At 42.2% G+C, this 20,658-nt stretch overlaps 1 protein-coding gene across 3 annotated transcripts in view; it reads right to left on the bottom strand.

Moving 5' to 3' along the window:
- Positions 1-20,658, bottom strand: part of GALNT13 (polypeptide N-acetylgalactosaminyltransferase 13) — a 154,300-nt gene that overhangs the window by 39,968 nt on the left and 93,674 nt on the right. For all 3 annotated transcript variants that reach the window (XM_087733433.1, XM_087733431.1, XM_087733432.1), the window contains 2 exons: positions 20,414-20,531; positions 10,853-11,033 (listed from right to left, as the gene is read on the bottom strand). In XM_087733433.1, the coding sequence (XP_087589559.1) occupies positions 10,853-11,033; positions 20,414-20,531 (299 nt within the window). The remainder of the gene's footprint in view (positions 1-10,852; positions 11,034-20,413; positions 20,532-20,658) is intronic.

Below are 20,658 nucleotides of genomic sequence, written 5' to 3'. Positions count from 1 at the left end.
TTTGAATTACATCAAGCTAGATGACCCCAAAAACTAAGTCAAACACTATTAATTCTCAAGGCGGTTGCTGGTTTTAATAACGCAGTATTTAGCTAAATACTGAGGTGTTGCTTCCTTGCCGTGGAAGCGTCTGCGGCGCTTCACTGGCTTCTGCCACGAAACCACGGGGGGAAAGAGGCTGGTAGACGGACACCCGTGATGGACAGCAGGGGTAACCTCTTTTTTAAATCAGGGATTAATAATGCCAGGCAAATATTGTATCGGGAAGGACAAGCCCCGGTGGAGCAGGGCTGCTGGAGTGCCCCACGCAGGAGCCTCCTGGGCGGCTGCGCCTTCGGGAGCAGGAGAGGGGCTCCGGCCGCACCGCCGATGGGCACCACGAGGACCTGCTGGCACTGCCCATTGCCCTAGGCACATCTCTGCGGCTCAGGACCACCACTGAGGCGCTCTCTGAACCCCTTCATTTCCACTGTTAATACACGTGAAACCAATTGCTGTCACGCAACTGGTTCATATTCAAATCCAAATCATTGCCTTAAATTTTATTTTGCATAAACCATCTTAGCTGACTGTTAGCACAGCAATGAAAGGTTGACCCTTCTCTGGACACGTCGGTGAAAGAGAAGGACTGACAGCTCTTTGGAAGCAAAGAGCTGGCTGCTGATGGGCATCAACACAACCCTCCCGCACAGCTTTCCCGAGAACAGCACCCCGAACTGCTGGCTCTAACTGTTATTTTTATTTCTTAGAATAACAACACCAAATTCCAGTAGAGCAATACCAACCAGAAATGGGATCAGGGCAAATACTTTAAAATAAATAATTCGTTCAACTATTCACTTTTGTTCCTTTTCAGCATTAGTATTTTTGGTGACTCTCGACCATTAAGTTGTGTTTGAAGACCATTCTTCATCTTTAGATTCTTACCTTTGATTAATTACATTGGCTGGGTGAACCTGATCAGGCAACCAAAGACTCAGGGCTGAATACCAGCATTGCAAATGCACTTATTTTCCAAAAAAACATTCAGGACACACTTCAGAGCTTTTGCTTCTACAAGCAACGCTGTCAGTAAACTAATTTATGGAAGTGCTGCAGCCCGTGGACCCACAAGAGCTCTCATTTCAGACACCTCCTCACCTACTTGTGCGAAAAGTGCATCTGCATATATATAGACACATGTAATTTTTACTTGAAAAGTTAAGAAAGAGTGAATAACACTATAAAGATAAGTACCTTGCAGCACAATTGCTTTTAGTCAGTATTTTTTGCGGGTTTTGTTCAACCAGAGAAGTGCCATACGCAAGGACTATGAATATGATTCAGGTTTTCAATATTAGTGCCTTAAATATAAGCAGAGAAGCAACAGAAGAAAGGGGTTTTTTTGATTCAGGAAGCAACAGCTCCGTTGCGCCCTGCACTGCTGCTCTTCCCACAGGTATCGCAGCAAGGCCTGTACGAGCGGCCTCATGCATACGGAGTCAAAGAATATTTTTGGCACTTCAAAGTGCCTACATGAATGCATTCACATTTGTCTGGGGCAGAATTAATGCCTAGCCCACAAAACCATGACTCACGTACGATGACGAATTTATCCCTCATTCACGGTGCATTCAGCCCTACAGCTGAATTGGGCTGAGCAAGGAACCTGGACAGGCTCTTTGGGAACTATGATGCTGAAAAACTTGTATTGAATTTTGTACTTGCTTTCTTTTTCTATTTTTCTATTTCTCTTTTTTCCCTTTTTCCGCTCTTTTTTTTTTTTTTTTCCTTTTTATTCCTTGCACATGCGTTTCCCATCCGGGACCGACTACGGGAGGACTGGCCCATTTCAGCAGTGCAGCACTTTGCTCCCGTGGAAAACCCTCCTCCCTCCGGGCAAGAGCTTTTGCGGCTGGATCCCCGCAGAGCTCAGCCATCCCGCGGGTGCACCGGGGTGGCCCCACGTATTTCGCTGCGGGATCAGGACACCGCAGGTTAAATGAACTTACTTTGGAATTAGTGCACTTGCAGCTCTGGCAGTCCTCTAGCACAAAAATGCTAAATAGGTAAGGGAAGAGTGAAAATGTTTATCAAGAGCTCTTGCTTCCTAAATTGACACAGTCATTATCAACCTAATTATATAATTACACTTGAAAGAAGGATTGCACATCATCTGCTGAGTAAATCTGAGTAAACCACAAGCACTTATCTTGTAATCCCAAATTAAAACTATGAAGTACTATATTTAAATTCTCCATAATGCTTTAAATAAAGTGCTCAAAAAATAATGTAACTTTTTAGCCTTACTTTAATAGACTAGGTAGGACACGGGAATTGAATACTAACTGATTATTAAGAAGATAAAGTGGTTTAGCAATGCACTAAGTGTACAGAGAAACTGAACTATCATGCGCATTATCTTTTTTGGCTGACTGTGCAAATGCAGGCCTATTCTGAGCATGTAATTATTTCCATTCAATGATTAGATACAGTATTTTAATGCATAAATTGACATAACTGCCTACATTTAGGCACATACAGGCTGAGTGGAATGAGATATGCGGGAACAACTTGAAAAGAAGTTATTAAGGCTGCTAGGAATAGCGTGCCGGGTGACCGGAACAGGCTGGCAAGGTACGTACGTGCAAATCCATCTGGGTATACACATATGTGCTTACGTGTGCTGAAAACAATAAAAAAAGATGCGCGTTTTTGCTGTGAGAGAGAAAGGTGTTGGCATAACAGCAAAGAACTACCTGGGAGTGTAACCCTGCACTGTTGATTTACATCAATTACACTGAGAATTTAATGGATAAGAGTCAAAATAACAGAAAGCTGACTGCTAAATATACTAACAGAGATTAGTTATTATTAAGCTATTAGGGTTTTTTATTAGAGATGCCATTGAAAGACCAATATGGAGGGAAGGAGAGAGAATTGCTGAAAACAAATGAATACGCAGCGCTCGGCCTCACAGCGCGGTGTTGCATTGGGCGCACTTGCCTCACTGGGATGAGGCTGGCCATCCCGCTTTTTGGGTACTTTGCGTTCCCAAGGAGTCAGGAAAGAACACTTTTTGCAGTCGGAAAACTGCGAGGATTTGTACGGATTTAGGAGGAAAGTCTCCTCTCTCAGCCCAATGACCCGGCGCCATTTTAACCTCGTCATAAATGAGATCGGCTTCAGAGCGCCGTGGACATCAACTGCAACACGGGCAGTGCGCAGCAGCTCCTCCGTTTTTCATAAGAAATTCATGTATTTCTTTTCTCTTCTAAGAAAGGGACTTCCTTGAATCCCATTTGAAGTGTATCCAGCATTTCTGAGATTTTTTTAGAGTCTCCTGAATTATTTGGCTCTTACAGTCTCAGGCTGTAATCACGCTGCAGGCTCTTAGTCAGGCTCCTGCCAAGTAAAATTCAAACCTCCTTGTCAAATGCAATATTTACACTAAAACAAAAAGGTAAGTGTTCCTCACTACAATTATATTTTGTGATCTTTCTCTCAGCTTTCAAACCCATCGCAGCCTCAGCAAACAGAGCTTTCACAGCCCTGGGCCCCCGCTCCAGACAGAGAGCAAAGCCGCTCTTCACTCCAAAACACACACTGGAAATAAACCGGCACTGGTTCCCCACACACCAATGCCAAATGACACAAATAGAGTATTTTTTCTACAAGAATTTTTCCTCCAACCTCTCACCATGTGACAAAGTAAGCCTTTTTTTTTCAATGCAAAATATTTTGCACAGAATTTAATCCATATGGTTTTCTTCTTTCCTTTTTTTTTTTTTTTTTTTTTTTTTAAATCTAGGTTGGATATGTTAAAAATTCTGGTTCTTAACTCATCTGAGCACGCGGCATGAACAGGCAATGCATAGGATGGACAAATTCAAGGGTAGCAGAAATAAAAGATTTTGTTCTTATCCACACACGGCTTCTACAAAGATAAGGGAAGGCAGCAATTTTAAATACATCTAAGATCACAAAAATTTCAGATGGGCTCTTCCTCATTGGAGTTATATTTTTACAAGTAGACAGCCTCAAGAATGCAATTCATACCTCGACTGATCAAGACTTTTACCTCGAAATATAATTACTAGGTGTGCACCCTAATTATGCCGAGATATATATTTAACATGACGCCACTGTGAACAACCACTGGTTCCTTTTCTCTTAGGACATCATCTAAGAAATCAAATTAATCAGGTCCCGGAGGAGAACTGGGCAGAGAGTGCGAGCTGATAGATAAATAGCTTCAGAGACCTAATTACTAAAATGCAACTTTCTTTGTTCTCTAACAGAATTATCTAGAGATCTGTATTTTTCAGATTAATAAACTAAGAGAAATGCGTGCCAGACAAAAGGATAAAAAAGCAGTTAAATAAGATTGGGAACAATTTCTGACATTTAGAAATGACCTATTTTTAAAAAAATCTATTATTTCCTATGTGTTTTAATTTTTTAGTTAAAATGTTATTGTTAACTTTATTTTCTAAAAACCCTAAGTACCTTTCTCCTCCATTTGCTTCTTAAGCCTGAGGAACATCATCATCACATTTTAATTGTCAATTAATAAATCATATTCATAAATAACTTCAAAAAAGATCAGAAAATATAAAGGAGACCTATAGTGAAATCCTTTCCAGTGACTGAAACAGCAACAGACATTAAGTTTGGAATTAAACAAATCTTGCCCTGCAAACGTCACTGTTACTGACCTAATTTCACCCTTCTATTTCAATAAAATTTTGTCCATAGGTTCTCTACTTGAATTTTGTATCAAAATCTCGGGCAAATATGCAAATCCATAACTGCGTAAAGAAGAGAGAGTACATTTAGCAGCACTAAACTTCTGCTGATTTGTGCTCATTTCAGAAGTGAATAGCAATTTTGTTCACAGAAAGATAGGTAATAACAATAAATACAAAAAGTGCACTGGCATTTCACCTTAACTTTTCTAACAGTTTCATTAAACATTGTCACGACACAAATAATTTTATCCTGCATTAGCTCCACAGTTGTACCTGTAACTAACAACTGCAAGCAAATGAGCTAGAAATTAATAACTTGCACCCGTGCCCACAGAGCCGAGGTTAAGAAGAGCTGAAGCTGAGCCACCAAGACCAAGCACACCTCCTGTGCCTGCCCTTCTGCAGGCTGAAGGCTCTCCAGGGTCGTTGGCCATCGCTGGGCTAGCGCGTCTGAGGGCGGGATGCCCGTCCCACAGGGATGCTCAGCAGCAAGGAGCACGCCGGAACACTGGGCTATAATCCACCACGAATGTACAGAGCAACTGAAATGGGTTGAAAACATGGTTGCCTTCCTCCCCTCCCCAGGTAGCAGAATTCACACATATTTAAACGCTGGCCAGATAAGCCCCTTTTGCTTCGTCTAATTGAGGTCTTATTTTTATCACCAGCAGCCAAAGGCACGCTCAAAGGTGGATACCCTGGGGGTGCAGAGGGAATGTTCCCCCCGTACAGTCCCACACCTACAGCTGAAATACTGCAGGCTGGTTTTGATTCCTGCTTTATTATCTTCCCATCTTTTTGGATGGAGACTGCATTTTTAGAGCCACCTTGGCATCATCCCGGTATAAAAGAAAGGGCAAAAGGACCCCAGCCCTGTGCCAATCCTGGGGAAATTTTGATAGGGAAATTGATGGAGAAATGTCCTCCCCAGGTGGAAGGAGGAAAAGGATGCCTCCGCTGGCGGCCTTTCCTTCCCGAAGGAGCTGCCGTGGAAAGAGGTATTTGCAATGCGTGGTATCCCACCAGATGTCAGACTGCTGAAAAATGGTTCGTTAAAGACAGCTTTGCATTTATATCTGTGCTTATTAAATTAAAATGGCCTACGGCAAGAACTGGTCTTTTCAATGGGAGAAGGGATGTCTTCTCACCTCAGAAACCAGCTGATGAAATGTAGGCTAGAAAGCCTAATATTAGACATCCAAGGTAAAAAATGTTGCTGAGAAAATCCACTCCCACTGCTTGCTGAAACCTAGAAAACATAAAGGTCGCCACAAAACTGACTATCCAAAGCAATTTCAGAAGCTCCTTTCTAATACAAGAGGAAATCAGCTGTTACTCCTGTCCGAGATACAAGTGCTAGCGAGGAAACTTCAAAACGCTCGTTCATTTGACCTCTTATGTAGCAGCTGCTCTCCTAGACAGAGCTTCACAGTGGCTTCTGCCATCAAAAGCACCTGCATCTTTCCAAACGTCCAAATTGGGCATTTTCTACCCAGCTGAACCGCGGGACGCTGGCCAGTTCAGAAGATGACACGTTGGTATTCACCACTCTTCCCAACCCCGAGAGCGTCCATCCATCCATCCACCCATCCATCCATCCACCGAGCACCTTGACAGAAGATGGCCAGGCCAAATCACGCCCTGTGACAGCAGCACCATACGGATAGCTCCAGGCTGGAACCAGCAGCAGAGAGGATTAAGGTCCTGATTCACATCATCCAACACACTCCTCATTAGCCACTTTCAAAACTAAGTCTCATATTTAAAATACTTAGATGTGCAGAGGTATGACTGCATCGCTCAGTTTACATGGCATTCTGCAACGCGTGCACTCTGATAGATGGAAATAGCTATTTCCCACTGCCACTTTCCTGAGATTTATTTTTTCAATTGGGTGGTTCCAAATTAATCTATTGTACTGGAGGTCTGACACGTCAAACCATCAAAGCAGCAGAGCAGGGCAAGTCCGTAGTGAGGGGATTGCTCCAGGTTTTGCAGATATGCTGGAGAAATAGTCAAGCTGGTCAAAGGTAGGCTTAAATGGGATATATTTTTCCACGGCCTTTTTAAATTTCTACATCCAAACTTAACCTTTAGCTCAACACTAAAGTCCTCACTCCCACAACTCAGAATATCTCAGGAGAAATTCTGTGGAAACAAAGAATAATAAAAATCAAGGTCTACTGTAGAAGTCCTGTTGAACCAAACAGACCCTTGCTCAGAAGATCCCAAAACAAAAAGAAAAGCAAGGGAAGAGAGGAAAAAAAGAGTTCTCGTCCAGGATTTGGAGTGTTGCATTTAAGAATTTGAAAATTAAAATATGACCAATTTGGAAGTGTCTTTTAACTGAACTATTAACATATTTTAGAAAACGACACAGCAGAAATTTCATCTGGCATTCTTTTTGAAACTGGAATTTTTAAATTATTCTACCATGTGTATCACTATTCTAGTTGCCTTTAAATGCATTTTGCTAATACCTCATTTAAAATGTATTGTATTTTAAATAGCCCTTAGTATGGTATTTTTAGAGCTTGAGCTCACCTAAATGCTTTAAAGCAACTAACTCCTAATCAGCCTAGAAAAATTTGCTGTCAAGGCGGAATATAAAAGCACACAGACTGCAATGTATTCACCCCATACGCTGCGTGGTGAATATACATCGTTAGTATTTGCATGCCTCATACTTGTGAGAAAATGTACGCTTTCAGGGTAAATTATTAGAAATGCATTTAGTTCAACAAAAATGCAATGGGAACTTGGTATTATGAGACTACACAAAAAAAGAAATTAATAAGGGAGAACTGAATTAAAGAATGGCTAATCCCATGGGATATATTTATGGTTTGAACTTGACTGCATCTTACATGGGTTTTGAATTCACTTTTACATCATATTAGACATTCATTTGTCAGCTTTATATTTATTTTTTCCAATTTTTTTCCCTTCCTCTTGCAGAACAGAAACCAATTATGTTAGAAACAGTCAGCCAAATTTTTTGTCACGCGTCCTATTCCTTCAGCTTTAATTGGGTAGATATAATTACCAATTACAAAGGGACACAGTCCTGCCTATCTCACACAAAGTTCAATTTCCATATTTAAGAGGATCCTGTCAATGTGGTTGTTTGTCACTCACGGTACGTGCATCTTCTGCGTTTTGGTAAATCCCGTGCAAGTGAACTCCACAGTGCACTTCCATCAGGCCTGGCACGAGATGCCCGTTTCGTCAGCACTACGCGGGACGACAGACACCCGTAGCTTTAATAGCGGACCCATTCCTCCAGACTAAGGCAGCAACTCATCGTCGCGGTGGCTCAGAAGAAACATGGACACCAGAGGACAAACAGCACCTGAAGATACCGATGGCTCCTGGAGACTCTGCTCTGCCCTCCAGGAATCCCGCTGCCACCTGTACAACACCCGGACTGAAGGGGGATGGTGGCTCACCTTGCTGGCTAGTCTGGCTCTTCTTGCCGGTCCTGAAGTCAGGAACATTTAGTTTTCTTCCATGGTTTCATCCCTCCTACTGGACCAAGAAACCTTTCCTCACGGGCTGCTCCCCGGAGGGAACAGACTTACTTTTCCTTGAGGAGACCAGACGTCCCTCCGCAGGTGTCCCACTCCCAGCCCCCTTGCCTCAGCACCACCAGAAGATGCACCCAAGAAGGTATTTCAGAAGGCCAGAGGAAACCCGCCTGCACCTCTCGCCGAGCGGGAGGCAGAGCCCTGCGAACGCTTCCCAAAAACACTCGGTGCCAACCCAAAGCTCTGATCGAGGGGGATCATCAGGCTCTTGACATTTCTTTTAATATGTGTTTCATGCTTGCCTCTTTTGGTTATACACACATTTATATATACCTATATTTAGTGCATATATAAGGTGTAGATAGATAAATACCTTTTTTACACCATTAACAGGGCACTTAAGATGTGCACAGACTTTTTTTTGTGGTGCTTTAAATTTTTTGGCTTGATAAGGGTTTTGCAGGACAGGCTCAGAATATTTTAGGAGCAGATACTGTCACAGCCACAGGACACCTGCGATAACCCATGCAGAAACCAAGAGTTTTCTGACTTCACAGCTTGTGATTACGTGCTGGCACCTGATGATTGACCGAAACGTCCTGAAGCCCTGGAAAAATCAAAGCACCAAAACAGCTTGTTTGTGGAAACAAGCAGGTGTGCAGCCGGACTGAGCTGAGGTATAACAACAGTCACTTGTGCTGGAGATGACACGCAAAACTCATACGGATAATAATATGGTCCAGGGGTTACTTCTTGGTGACAGTGCAAATTTAAACTGATTCTGTTGCTACAGAATTTAAATTGGAAGAAAGTTTAAAGATGGAAGACTGGGAAGATTATCCCAGAGCACACAATAAAATAGTAACAACAGCTTACATAGTCTATGGCTACTCTCTACCACAGACAATTTAAGTAATATTTTATAAATACTATGAAAAATAACTGGCTCTCATATGTGAGACATTGTATATTCTGGCTTTCGAATGGAAGCAATTTAGTTTTTTATTGACTGTATAATTTTGAGGTATCAGTAAACCTCTTTGGAATAAAAAAAAGCACCCAGAACAGTTTTCCATTTTATATACAAATCTTTAAAAGAAAAATAACATTATAAAGTATATTAACCTTATTTTTTCACTTATTTCAGCCAAATCAAATCAAATAAAACTACTAGTCCTGATTTATAGAAAGAAAAGGCTTAGCTCAAAATGCCTGCTTTAAGAGGTTGGCTGTGACCAAAGGACCGCTTGAAATACAGATACAAAACAGTCTTTACTAGAGAGCCAGCACTTGAAGGTACATACTCGTTTTCTCCTGATCATGGCAACTCGTTAAAGTTTTTGATTCTTGTGTTTGTTCAAGAAAAAAAAAGTTTTGTTTAAAACCCTAAGTCTGGTAAAAATTGAATTGTCTCCAAGTCTATTTTTTCCAGTGAACAGGTAAATTTTAAATGATGAAAGAATGAACATGAAAACTGCCATGTAAGAGACCTGAGGGTAGTTATTACATTATTCTAAAGACCAAGATTTATTTAAGAGTTAGTTGCATGAAGTAAAGTGATGCTTAATAAAAAAGAGTACAAAAAGCCAAACTAAAATGCGACGGCACTTGACGGGCGCAGGCTGGCTGTCTCTCCAAAGCAGAGCGATGGCTCTGCCCAGCCCAGGGAGCCCCGCGGGCAGGCAGCGCTCACCAAGCTGAACAGGACACGTCCTTTTCAGAGGGAGACCTCGGAGGGTGGCATGGGGACGAACGAAACCCCCACCTCCCGCTCCATCTTTAACGTAGGTACTCCATTAAGCTCACTCACGTAGAGGCCATAATTATCTTTAGATAAAAACATTCCCAGCTTTAATATAACAACATTTTGTTACTTCATCAAAATATTTACTCACAATATAAACCTTAACTTTTGGAAGATCAAATAGGAATATGGTTTTTATCTCGTATAACTGTGTGTGATATACGTGATTACATTGTACATAATTTGTATGCGCTATGTGCGCTGTACTGAGATATAAATGAAAATCAGCAATAAAAAGGAAGAGAAATCTGTTATGACTAAAAGGGAGTGTTTCTGGTGAGGACTGGTGCTTGGCAGTGGTGAGACAGAAGGATGTAGTGAAGATACCTCATGGCAGCGAGTCCTGTGCTCCGAAGGGCTCCTGCCCTTCCATCCAGTGACCCAGAGCATCTCTGCTGTCCCTCCCGTTGACGCCGTCTGAAGGTACCTTCGGGGATCACAAGGATAATCTGGCCAAATTCTGAATTTCTTAGACTAAATGGGCCAAAGAGATTTCCTACTTGGCTGCAAACTAATATTATCAGAATAACGTTCTGGAAAAAAACCTTACCATCTTCAGGAGAGGAGAAGCCTTAACTAATATTTTTACCTTGGGAAGAGAATACAGAAGGTTTTGACACATGGAAAGGAAATTCCCTTGAATTTAGAAAGCACTTGTGCTGTTATGTCTCAACTTTTAGTACATATACATGCATGCATGTCTACACTTACCTGTACGTGCCTTATATTGACACTTTCCTTTTTTTGGACAGCTTTACCCATCGTAATATGATCAGAAAATAATATCTTACCTGGGGATATTATATAGAAGAAGTCCTTAAACTCATCCATCCAGACCTCTGCCAGCCTCCTGTTGTTCTTGTTGATGACGTGCCCCGTGCCACCAGGGAAGGTGTAAGGCGTTGCCTTTCGGAAAACGTGGCCAACGTGTGAGCAGGTGACGATCTCAAGGGAGCCGCCGCACTGCCAAATCTGGAATTAAAATACGCAGAAAACATTGACTAAAACAAACACAAACCACACCGAGTTTCTAGCAGGAGGGGCTCTGACGGACAGGTCAGCAGCTACCTCCTGATTTATTTCCCCGGCTCACAATTCAACAGGGAATTTCAAGCAAAAGTTTAAGGGAAACAGCAGGGGCACAGCTCTTGGTAGCAATGAAAGCGCACAGCCTTGAACGGCAACGTGGCAGCTTGCACGAATGGCGCGCTCGGTTCTGCGTCCTTACAACATGAACATACACAAACCACCATCTTAGAAAGGTGTCATCCTCTCATGGATTAACTGTAGGGTATGGATGTTATCCGGGTGTTTGAATGTTCCAGGATTTCATCATATTTAAAGCAACAGAGAAGAACTTCTGCTTTTTTATATATATAAATGTATACACGGATATATTTTTCAAAGCAGAATCATGTTCATGACCATCGCGAGCAAAGGCACGGCAGATCTTGGTTAATACCATGGACGGCAATAGAAAGCAGCAAGCACAGGTACTCTGAGCATCGCAGAACCAGGGGAGTGAAACACAGATGCAGAACGTATGTTCTCTGGTTCAGATGCCGGTGAGTACCATGATCGACTCAAAAAAAAAAAAAAAAAAAAAAAAAAGAAGTTATAGACAAAGAAGAGAATTTGATGAACCTCTCCTAGATGCAAACTGTCCCCTCCCACTATGGGAGCCAAAATCTATACTCTGAGTAAGCTCAATGCCTTCGATATGACTGCACAAGTATAAACAATCATGTAATCCTGGACTTTAATACCCTGTTGTTAAATGAAGTAACCTGTTTTTCTGTCAGATCACTAAAGTCTTGCTATGATACACATCACTACGTGTCTTAACTGCTGTTCTGCAACCTTCCGCCTCTCTAGGCTCTGAAAAGAACTGAAGAAGGAACTGAAGAAGGCCGAAGGTCCCAGTGTGCAGAACCGGAGGCATAACACAGGCAGCGGGGGGAACAACGGGGGCAAACGAAGCCTTCCATCGGCCGCTTCCAGGGTTGCAAAGCTTTGCTGTTCTGCCAGACAATATCGATTCCTTGGGATTCACTCTTCTCTAAGGCTCACTGATATTTTTGGCATCAACAAAGGTATCACCGACTGCCCAGTTCCTTATTCAGGCTCGTCCCACCCTTCGCTTTAGTCTCCTCCTAAGCAGACAGCAGGACTAAAATACCTCCTGGTAATACAACACAGAGTTTAAGGACCACTGGGTGTTTTGAACAGGAACGCTGGTACAGTCTTGTAATTAGAGCTCCTCGACATAGACATAACAGTTACCATAGTAACTTAATGCAGATTTTATTTAATTAGGGCTAAATCCTTTTATATAATTTCATTAGTATGCTAAGTGATGTACTCTGTTGGGATAAGCAATGACAACACCAAAATATTCTTGTGTTTAACATCTTGCGTTTCGCAGCTGAGTGACAACTAGTCACTTCAGGTGAAACTTCACGCTGACGGATGCCAAGGGACACGCGGCTGTACCGAAAAGGGAGCATGCATTAAAACTGACGTATGCCCTACTGATAGGCTGACAACGCAACCTGGGAGTAACTCACGGGACAGAGAGCAATGAGCACATGCAATTCCAGGGGGGCTTTAACCCGCGGTCCCTGCCCAAGGACCAGCATCCCCCCGGCTCGCTCCCGCTCTCCCCCTCCGACTGCTCTCCCCAGCAGGAAATTCCTCCCACGCTACCGTTTTTTAAAATGTGTGTTCCTGTACATTTTTTTTAAGCACATTTTTGGCTGTCTTTGGTACAATCTGCTATCTACTACAGTTGTCATAGAAATGCAGATGAACCTGCACCCTGTTCAGAAGAAAAGGACTTCTATCTTTGCAATATTTTAAAAAAACCAAACAAACCAACCCTCTTGAATGTTCCCTGGTAAAATGACTACTTTCCAGAAGTTCATATAATGGTGAAGGATTGTGGGATTCCAGAGACCTGTTCACCATACAGACAAGATACACTACGGTAATCACAGAACCACAGAATGGTTTGGGGTGGAAGGGCCCTTTCCAGGCCATCCAGTGCATCCCCCTGCCATGGGCAGGGACATCTCCAACCAGATCAGGGTGCTCAGAGCCCCGTCCAACCTGGCCTTGAAGGTTTCCAGGGATGGGGCATCTCCCACCTCTCTGGGCAACCCCTGCCAGTGTTTCACCACCCTCATCGTGAAAAATTTCTTCCTTATATCTAGTCTGAATCTCCCCTCTCTCAGTTTAAAACCATCACCCCTTGCCCTATCGCTACTGGCCTTGCTAAAAAGCCTGTCCCCATCTTTCTTATAAGCCCCTTTTAAGTACTGAAAGGCCGCAATAGGGTCCCCCTGCAGCCGCCTCTGCTCCAGGCTGAACACCCCAGCTCTTTCAGCCTGTCCTCACGGCAGAGGTAAATACATTTGATGTTTGGTAATACATTTGATCACTCTTCATCGCAACTACGGTGAATACCAGAATTGTCCCTGATACTTTGCTCTGTAGACGACACCTCGGTCAGGTATTCAATGCCTGCCAGCAGCTTTTTACTGACACTGGTGACTGCTCCATGTAGTACTCCAAAGATTTTTGAGAGAAACTGCCATTACATTTTATTGCAGTCTTTTTCATTTTAATATTCGTTATATTTTTTAATCCAGCAAAATGTCTAGGGATAGAATTTACTTGATGCTATAGCCTGGGAATCAGGTATTACCAATGAATTGTGTCTTTCCTCCAATGTGCCTAGATTTTTTTTAAACGTGGCAACAATTTTATGAATTATTGCTTTACTACCATCCTTCTAGTCATCTTGGTTATCTCTTCCCAGAAAAAGACCAACAAACAGGCAGCAATATTCCCATTTACTGACCTCCCACCCTTCGAGAGAGGCAGTAAGGGCCCTGACAGCGACGGAAAGCACTGAGGGACTAAAGACAGCCAGACTGCAAATATTGTGGTATAAGATTGATGTATCTCATTTAAAAAAAAACCAAACCTTAAACTCTAATTTTCACACAGAATTATTCATAAACCAGTTATTGTCACATCATAATTTTTAAGGTTGAAGGTGTCTTCCCTTCCTTCTCCTCTGTAGTTTAACCCTTCTCCTTCCACCTGAATGAATTCTCCACAATCAGGTATTCTTCCAACCACGGTACTTCAATCGTACTTTAAGCCCCTCTCTGCATCTTCCAACCCAGCACATGCCAGGAGTTTATTCCCCACCTTTTGTGAAAAGTTATCTAGTGAAAAAAAACAACGTCCAGCTGCAACTTTACAGTTAAGAAACTCTAATGGCGACCTGTCCCCAGCCTGACATCTCATCCTTCAGCACTGCCCATCTTCCCATATCAATTCATATCAACCCCCATCTCCTGGCTCAGGAGAGAATCTCCCGAGTGCCCCTTATAGAAATGTTTTGGTGAAGAACAGATCCAGCAGATCTGCCACATTTCCTTGGTCTGGAAAATGAGCCGTCAACCCCAGCGTGTTATAATTTAGCTTCTAATAAACCCATGCGAGACAAACCCATTTTCTATTTATCTTTTTACTTACAAATATTAATTCCTTCAAAGTTTGTGCTGAAACATTGCACACCATGGAATTAAAACTAAGGCTTGTATTTGCCCACATAATTTATCCCTTTTTATATATAGACATTAATTATTTAAAACTACCTTTGATTTCACAGGCATTTTAAAACGATTCCTATTACTGCATCAAATGATTTCATTAAACCCCATCTGATCTCCGTGCAGCCCACTGCCAGGATTTTTTCCTCTTCCATCATTTTTGAACACTGAGTCAATGTCAGTTCCTGCAAATCTCAGCGCGTGTCAATCAGAAATATTTGAGGCTAATAATAATTTGTAGGAAAAAAAAAAAAAATCAAACAACTTTGAGGCTTTACTCCTAATCTTAGAACCAGTAGAAAAAATACTCCTGCAGCTCCGCTGATGTTTAGTTTTGGGTGGCTAAGTACATGTTATCTACCTATACCTGAAAGCGAAACATCACACACTCCGCCTTGTCCTTTACAGGGGAATCTCTCCTGTATAATACTCTTTAAAGTTTAGAGTAAAATAAAACCAAAATCTCAGGTTACAGAGATATAAACACCGAAAGCAAATGCTTTACATGTTAATAATTCTATTTACTTCGTTCTAGAAAATATTTCTTCACAGAAAGGGGTTCTTTTGGTACATGTGTGTGTTTATTGATGATGGTGGTAGATTAAACATCTCTCATGTACACGGACAGATCAAAGCTATGGTAAAAAAATCCCCAAAGATTACTGCAGTTGGAAAGTAAGCTAACACGTAAGCACAGTTATATTAAATGAGTTAAAGCTGTTGGCTGCTATGCAGTAAGTAATAATTAGGGGAAAAAAAAATCCTGAAAACTCTAATACCAAAGATCTCTCTAATGAAATCAACTGAACCGGTGTATCTTGAATATTTTCCTTATAGAAACGTAAGAATCCTGACATACAGAAAAATTAATGCAGTCCAAAGAAAAGGAAAAGTGTTGTATGCTTTGAAGGTACGCATATAAACATATTTTGAATACAATTTGTGAGCAAACTGTGCTCCTGAATTTAGTTAATATAGTCAAACAGCTAAGGAATATTGAAAAGCGGAGAGATATTTTCAATCTGCTTGCCAGGTGATTAGGGATTTACATACCCCAAATTCCACCCACCAACACACGAAATTAATTTCAATGTCACAGTGTACTTCTGAAAATCATCTCGCATGCATGCAACCTTTGCAGCCTCCCTAGGAGTTACACCCGGTTATGCCTGTAATTATACAGCGCTGGGCTTCCAGTCATCCAAATCAATGATCTTGCTAAAACGGTTTACTTAAAACATGTTTAAATGCTCTCTTACACCTATAATTTTGCAGCTGAAAGTTCAGACCTCACATACAGTCAGGCTGAAAAATTGCTATTAATAAGCTTTTGTGCATATCTGGAAAAGCTTCATCAACCGCATCCCGCCTCATCAACTGCATCCCGCCTCATCGGCATTTACATCAAAGCAGCGACCTTCAGGGTGTCACTCCTGGTCCCGCGGCAGCAGCCGTGGTGGGACATGGCGGGGGACTGCGGTTTGGCCATGCCCGGTGGGGACGTGGTGGGGGGCTGCGGTTTGGCCGTGCCCGGTCGGGACGTGGCGGGGAGCTGCAGTTTGGACGTACCCGGTTCCTCGCAGCCCCTTCTGCTCCACGATGGGGAGTCTGCACAACGTGGTTTCCGTTTACACATGCTATCATATCAGTATTTCTGTAGATCGGATACTACAGTAAGTTACAAGTGAATTGAACAGCCTTGCTCCTTAGTCATTTACTACAAGACTTCCTATGACAGTAAAACCAGAAATTTCAGAGACCGAGAACAACGTATTCATCTATCCCACTACTTAGGAAATACACACGGAAACACTTGCTACCCTCTTCTGCACTTCTAACAGCTGCCAGAAAACCAAAAGCAAACAGCATCTTATTCCTGTTAGTGTACGCGTTTGCTGTCTCCAGCCTTGCTTTGGCCTATTTGGATTATTCTAAAGAATAATTTTTTTTTTTCTGATGGACAGATTATTTTTAATACCTTTTCCAAAGCTATATGAGCTGCTTTCTGACTATCAAGTTTTCAGGGTGTTCTCTGATTGGGAAAAAACACTTACAGAATTTAACAGAAAATTTAAAATGTTGAAGGAATTCTATAAATACAAATATGGTAAATGTTTAAGAATAAATGAGGTTTTCATTTCCTAAAGTAGACTCTTACAGCTGTAAGAGACTCCTGCCAGGATCATTATTTTTCTTTTCCCAATTGCCATTACTAAAAGACATCCTCCAAAAGGCATCGTTAGAGACTGTTCAGCAATGAGCAGCAGCAGCACAGCTAAAAGAAGAAATATTGATTTACCCCGAAATAAGGAAACCATACCCAGCCGCACACCCTCCCCCGCTCACGTGTGGTGTCTTACGGGAACCGAGCGGCTGCCTGGCAGGACAGACAGACGCCGGTGGCAGGACAGACCGACCCCGATGACGCCTCCTCAGTCCGTGCCGTGAGCCTGCCGCTCCTGAGCCCCGCCGCGGCACCGCGTCCAGCCCAGCCGTGCCTGTGCGCCTCTTCCAGACCAAAACCTCCGCGAATCCTTTCCATCACTGCACCGGGGACAACACCGCTGCCGTTGCTGGTTGCAGATGAGGCGGTCGCAGCCATTAGCCAGGGAAGGCAAAGGCATTTTGTAACCTTTTTCCAAGGATGCAGGGATTATCAAGACAGGGATTTTGGGGTTTGTTTTCTCAATAGCGGACCCACACCAAAACCAACCCCCTCCCATTTGATGATAAAAACATCCAATGTAGTAAGAGCTCTAGAAACGTCCTTATGGCTGACTCCTATTACAGTAATTTTCCAAAGCAAGATTTAGCCTCGGTGTTTTCCTGACTGCAATGAGATATTCCGGAAACCTGCTGGATAATTGCAGGCTTGCAACGCGGCTGCTGGAGGGACCTCCCCAGCCCCTGGCACTCTTTGCTACCAGTTTTCTGCAGATGTTTTACATCAGGTAGGTTTTTAAATGTAGAGGCCTCGGTATTTTATTGATCCAGTCGTACTTGATGTACTTGATGATTTGGTTGGTTTTCTTTACAGACGGAGGCTCTAAATACCAAGGAACAGCACGGCGTGGCTGCCCGGCATTGCCATGGAAACCTCCCGGCGCTGGAAGCACATCCTTTCATTTCTATTCTTGACACTATGCCCTCTTATTAGGCTGATGCATGCGTTCCAGGCTGGTAATGTTTCTTGAAGTTTAAGTGGGAAAATCTTCCAAAGACATAAAATAATGTTCTCTAATATGACGCCCAAAGAGTTCTTCAGAAAATTCATGCGCTTCCTCTCCTCGCCTCCCCCCCCCCCAGTCTTAATGAGTAAAATAAGAGTAATGGCAGAGCCGCTTCCCTGCTGTTATCACTCGGGCTTTGGGCGGAGAGCACGGCTAGTGCTGGTCTTCGTCTTTCCACATATTTTGGACTGGGATTTTTAAGTTAAAGCTGAAATCGAGATTTCATAACAGTATTCTCACAAAATTTATGTAAGTTAAGCCCATTGCTGGCTTACTCACATAAGCATTGAATAGAATTCAAGTCCAACTTGAAACAGGACTCGAGCAATGATTATTTAGGGAAAGAAAAAAAAAAAAGAAAAACAAACCCTCGAAGTATGATTTTATATCTATATAATAAGAATTAGGGAAGTGCCCAGGAAGCAGAACCAGCGAAACCGCAGCAAAGGCAGAGTTATCAGCTCACGCTGCGCTACACACGACGGCAAACCCCAGCGCATCCCGACCAGGCGCCGGCCGACCCGCGCCACGAATCCCGACAGGTTTCCCAGGCAGCCGCCAAGAGCCAGAGCAGAACAGTGCTAGATGAAGACAGAACACCACCATTAAATTGCTAAACTGCTCAGGAAAGGTTTTCAAAATATATTAGCATTATTCAAGCAAGAGTATGCACGAAGAATATCCTATTTAGGGCATTTCTTTAGCATACGCTGGAAGCTGAATACACACTCACATGCTGCCCTCAGCAGAAGATCAAATGCTTTCTGCCAAAATGAATCTCTTACGCCAGGGAGCAGGAAAAGGCCGTGGAATTGTAAATTATTTCATTCTGTTGCGCTTACAAGGCCTGACAGAAACGCGATCAATATTTGTATCTTTGTTAACAAAACTAGCCCCTGCCAAAAGGAGCCCACGGAGAATCAGCTTCTGTATAATCTCCAGTACGGACTCTTAACAAAAAACACCTTGTTTGTCCCTTTCTGCTAGAGTTGGGTTTTCAGGGATTATCATTTTTATGATGAAAACCCAGTGTTCTTCCAAAAGCAAAGTTAAATATTTTAGACCCTTCACTAATGAGAATGGGATCTTTCCACAGTACTGACCCGAAACTGGTCCTGCAAAAGGTTTTCTGTAAGCAATAACAAACACCAGCAATAACAAACGGCTCCGAGGTTCCCTCTGCCAGGGCCTCATGTGCATCAGCAATTCTGATCTTAAAATTTCGATGAACTAGGTGAACGACACTTTACAGAAATCACACGCTCTGATACTCGGTAAAAAATAAACAGTAGTAATACACAGATTTAGCCTACGAGAGGCACATATTTAACGCTTTAAAGCAGCGCTAGTCACTCTCTGCTCCATGGATCACTTCTAAAGACGTGAAAAACAAGCCTACTACCAGGCTTAAGTTAAAATTAAGCTCCTATATCATAGAATGCTTTGGGATGGAAGGGACCTTTAAAGGTCACCCAGTCCAACCCCCCTGCCATGGGGGCCTATGTACATCCAAGGAACATTCTTAGGGGTCTATACACCAAAAAATGTCGAAATCCACTGAATTAAAACATTAACGCTCAGAAGAAGTAACTCTACCCTTCTATTTTACTGGAAAGTGAATGATTATAGTTTACAGAAACTGGCCTGAAAATGCTTTCAAATTCTCAGTTGATCTTCTCTAGAAATACCTGCTTCACAAAAACCTTCAAAGTAGTTTCTGTCAATAGAAAGCAGTCTACCAGCCCTGGCTGAAGACAAAAGATGAAGGAAAAAAAAAGGAAAGAAGGATATCCCCGTGATGTGCTGTGGGTACTAGATAGGCATACCAGGGTTTATTTTGCATACTTACTTAAAATGCATAAATGGTGATAAATCAGAGATGTTCAAAGTAATTTTCAACATCCTTTCTAACAGTTACTTATCAAAGACCCAATTTTCCAATTTTCCTTTATATCTAAAGGACAATTACTAAATGCATTTCACTCAAAGAGATTTTATTCTTGTCATGGGCAACGTACCGATCCCCAGCAGAGACACAGTCACTTTTCTGCAGGACGTGAGATTTCTCTGCGAGCTCGGCTCTCACATAGAACAAAAACCCCAGCCAGAACTTGCGAGTTCATGACAACATAGCTTTCAAAAACTTCTGTTAAAACATATATTTGAATTTTTTTTTTTTACACGATACAAATTTATACCTTGTTTATGTCAGTTAGCATTTGCACTAGCTCACAGAAAGCCTCGTTTCCTTTATAAAGAAAGGTATTACTAAAATATATATTATTTTGAAAGTGTAAAAATTTCCAAACAGTAATAAAATATTTCATGCAGTAAAAAGAACCAAAATACTATAATGAGGCATTCCCAAATATCTGGAGAATTTAAATTAACCCGTGACTTGCATGACAGCTAAAGCAGAAGTGCCCTGTCCGCGGCGCAGGAACCGTTACAGCACAACTGTGTTTGTTGACAGAAAATGAAGGAAAACGGCAATTACCCTAAAAGACATTTCAAGATTCTCGCCACCCCAGATATCCATTCCTGCATCGTAAGTTCCTATCTCTTCAAAGTAGTTTCTGTCAACAGAAAATAGGCCACCAGCCATAGTAGGGGTCCTAGTTGAAAACAAACAGAAAAAAAAAAAAAAAAGAGGAAAAAGAAAGAAAAGAAAAAATACCTTTTGAAAGACACTGTGGAATTTATTAAGTGACACTACAGTACATTTCACTACCCCAGACATTT

This window comes from Nipponia nippon, unplaced genomic scaffold (genome assembly GCF_047370975.1).
Source record: "Nipponia nippon isolate SJK-2023a ecotype South Korea unplaced genomic scaffold, ASM4737097v1 scaffold_5, whole genome shotgun sequence".
Lineage (NCBI taxonomy): Eukaryota > Metazoa > Chordata > Aves > Pelecaniformes > Threskiornithidae > Nipponia > Nipponia nippon.
The sequence above is the reverse complement of the archived record's forward strand: the minus strand, read 5'-3'. Positions and strand labels throughout refer to the sequence as shown.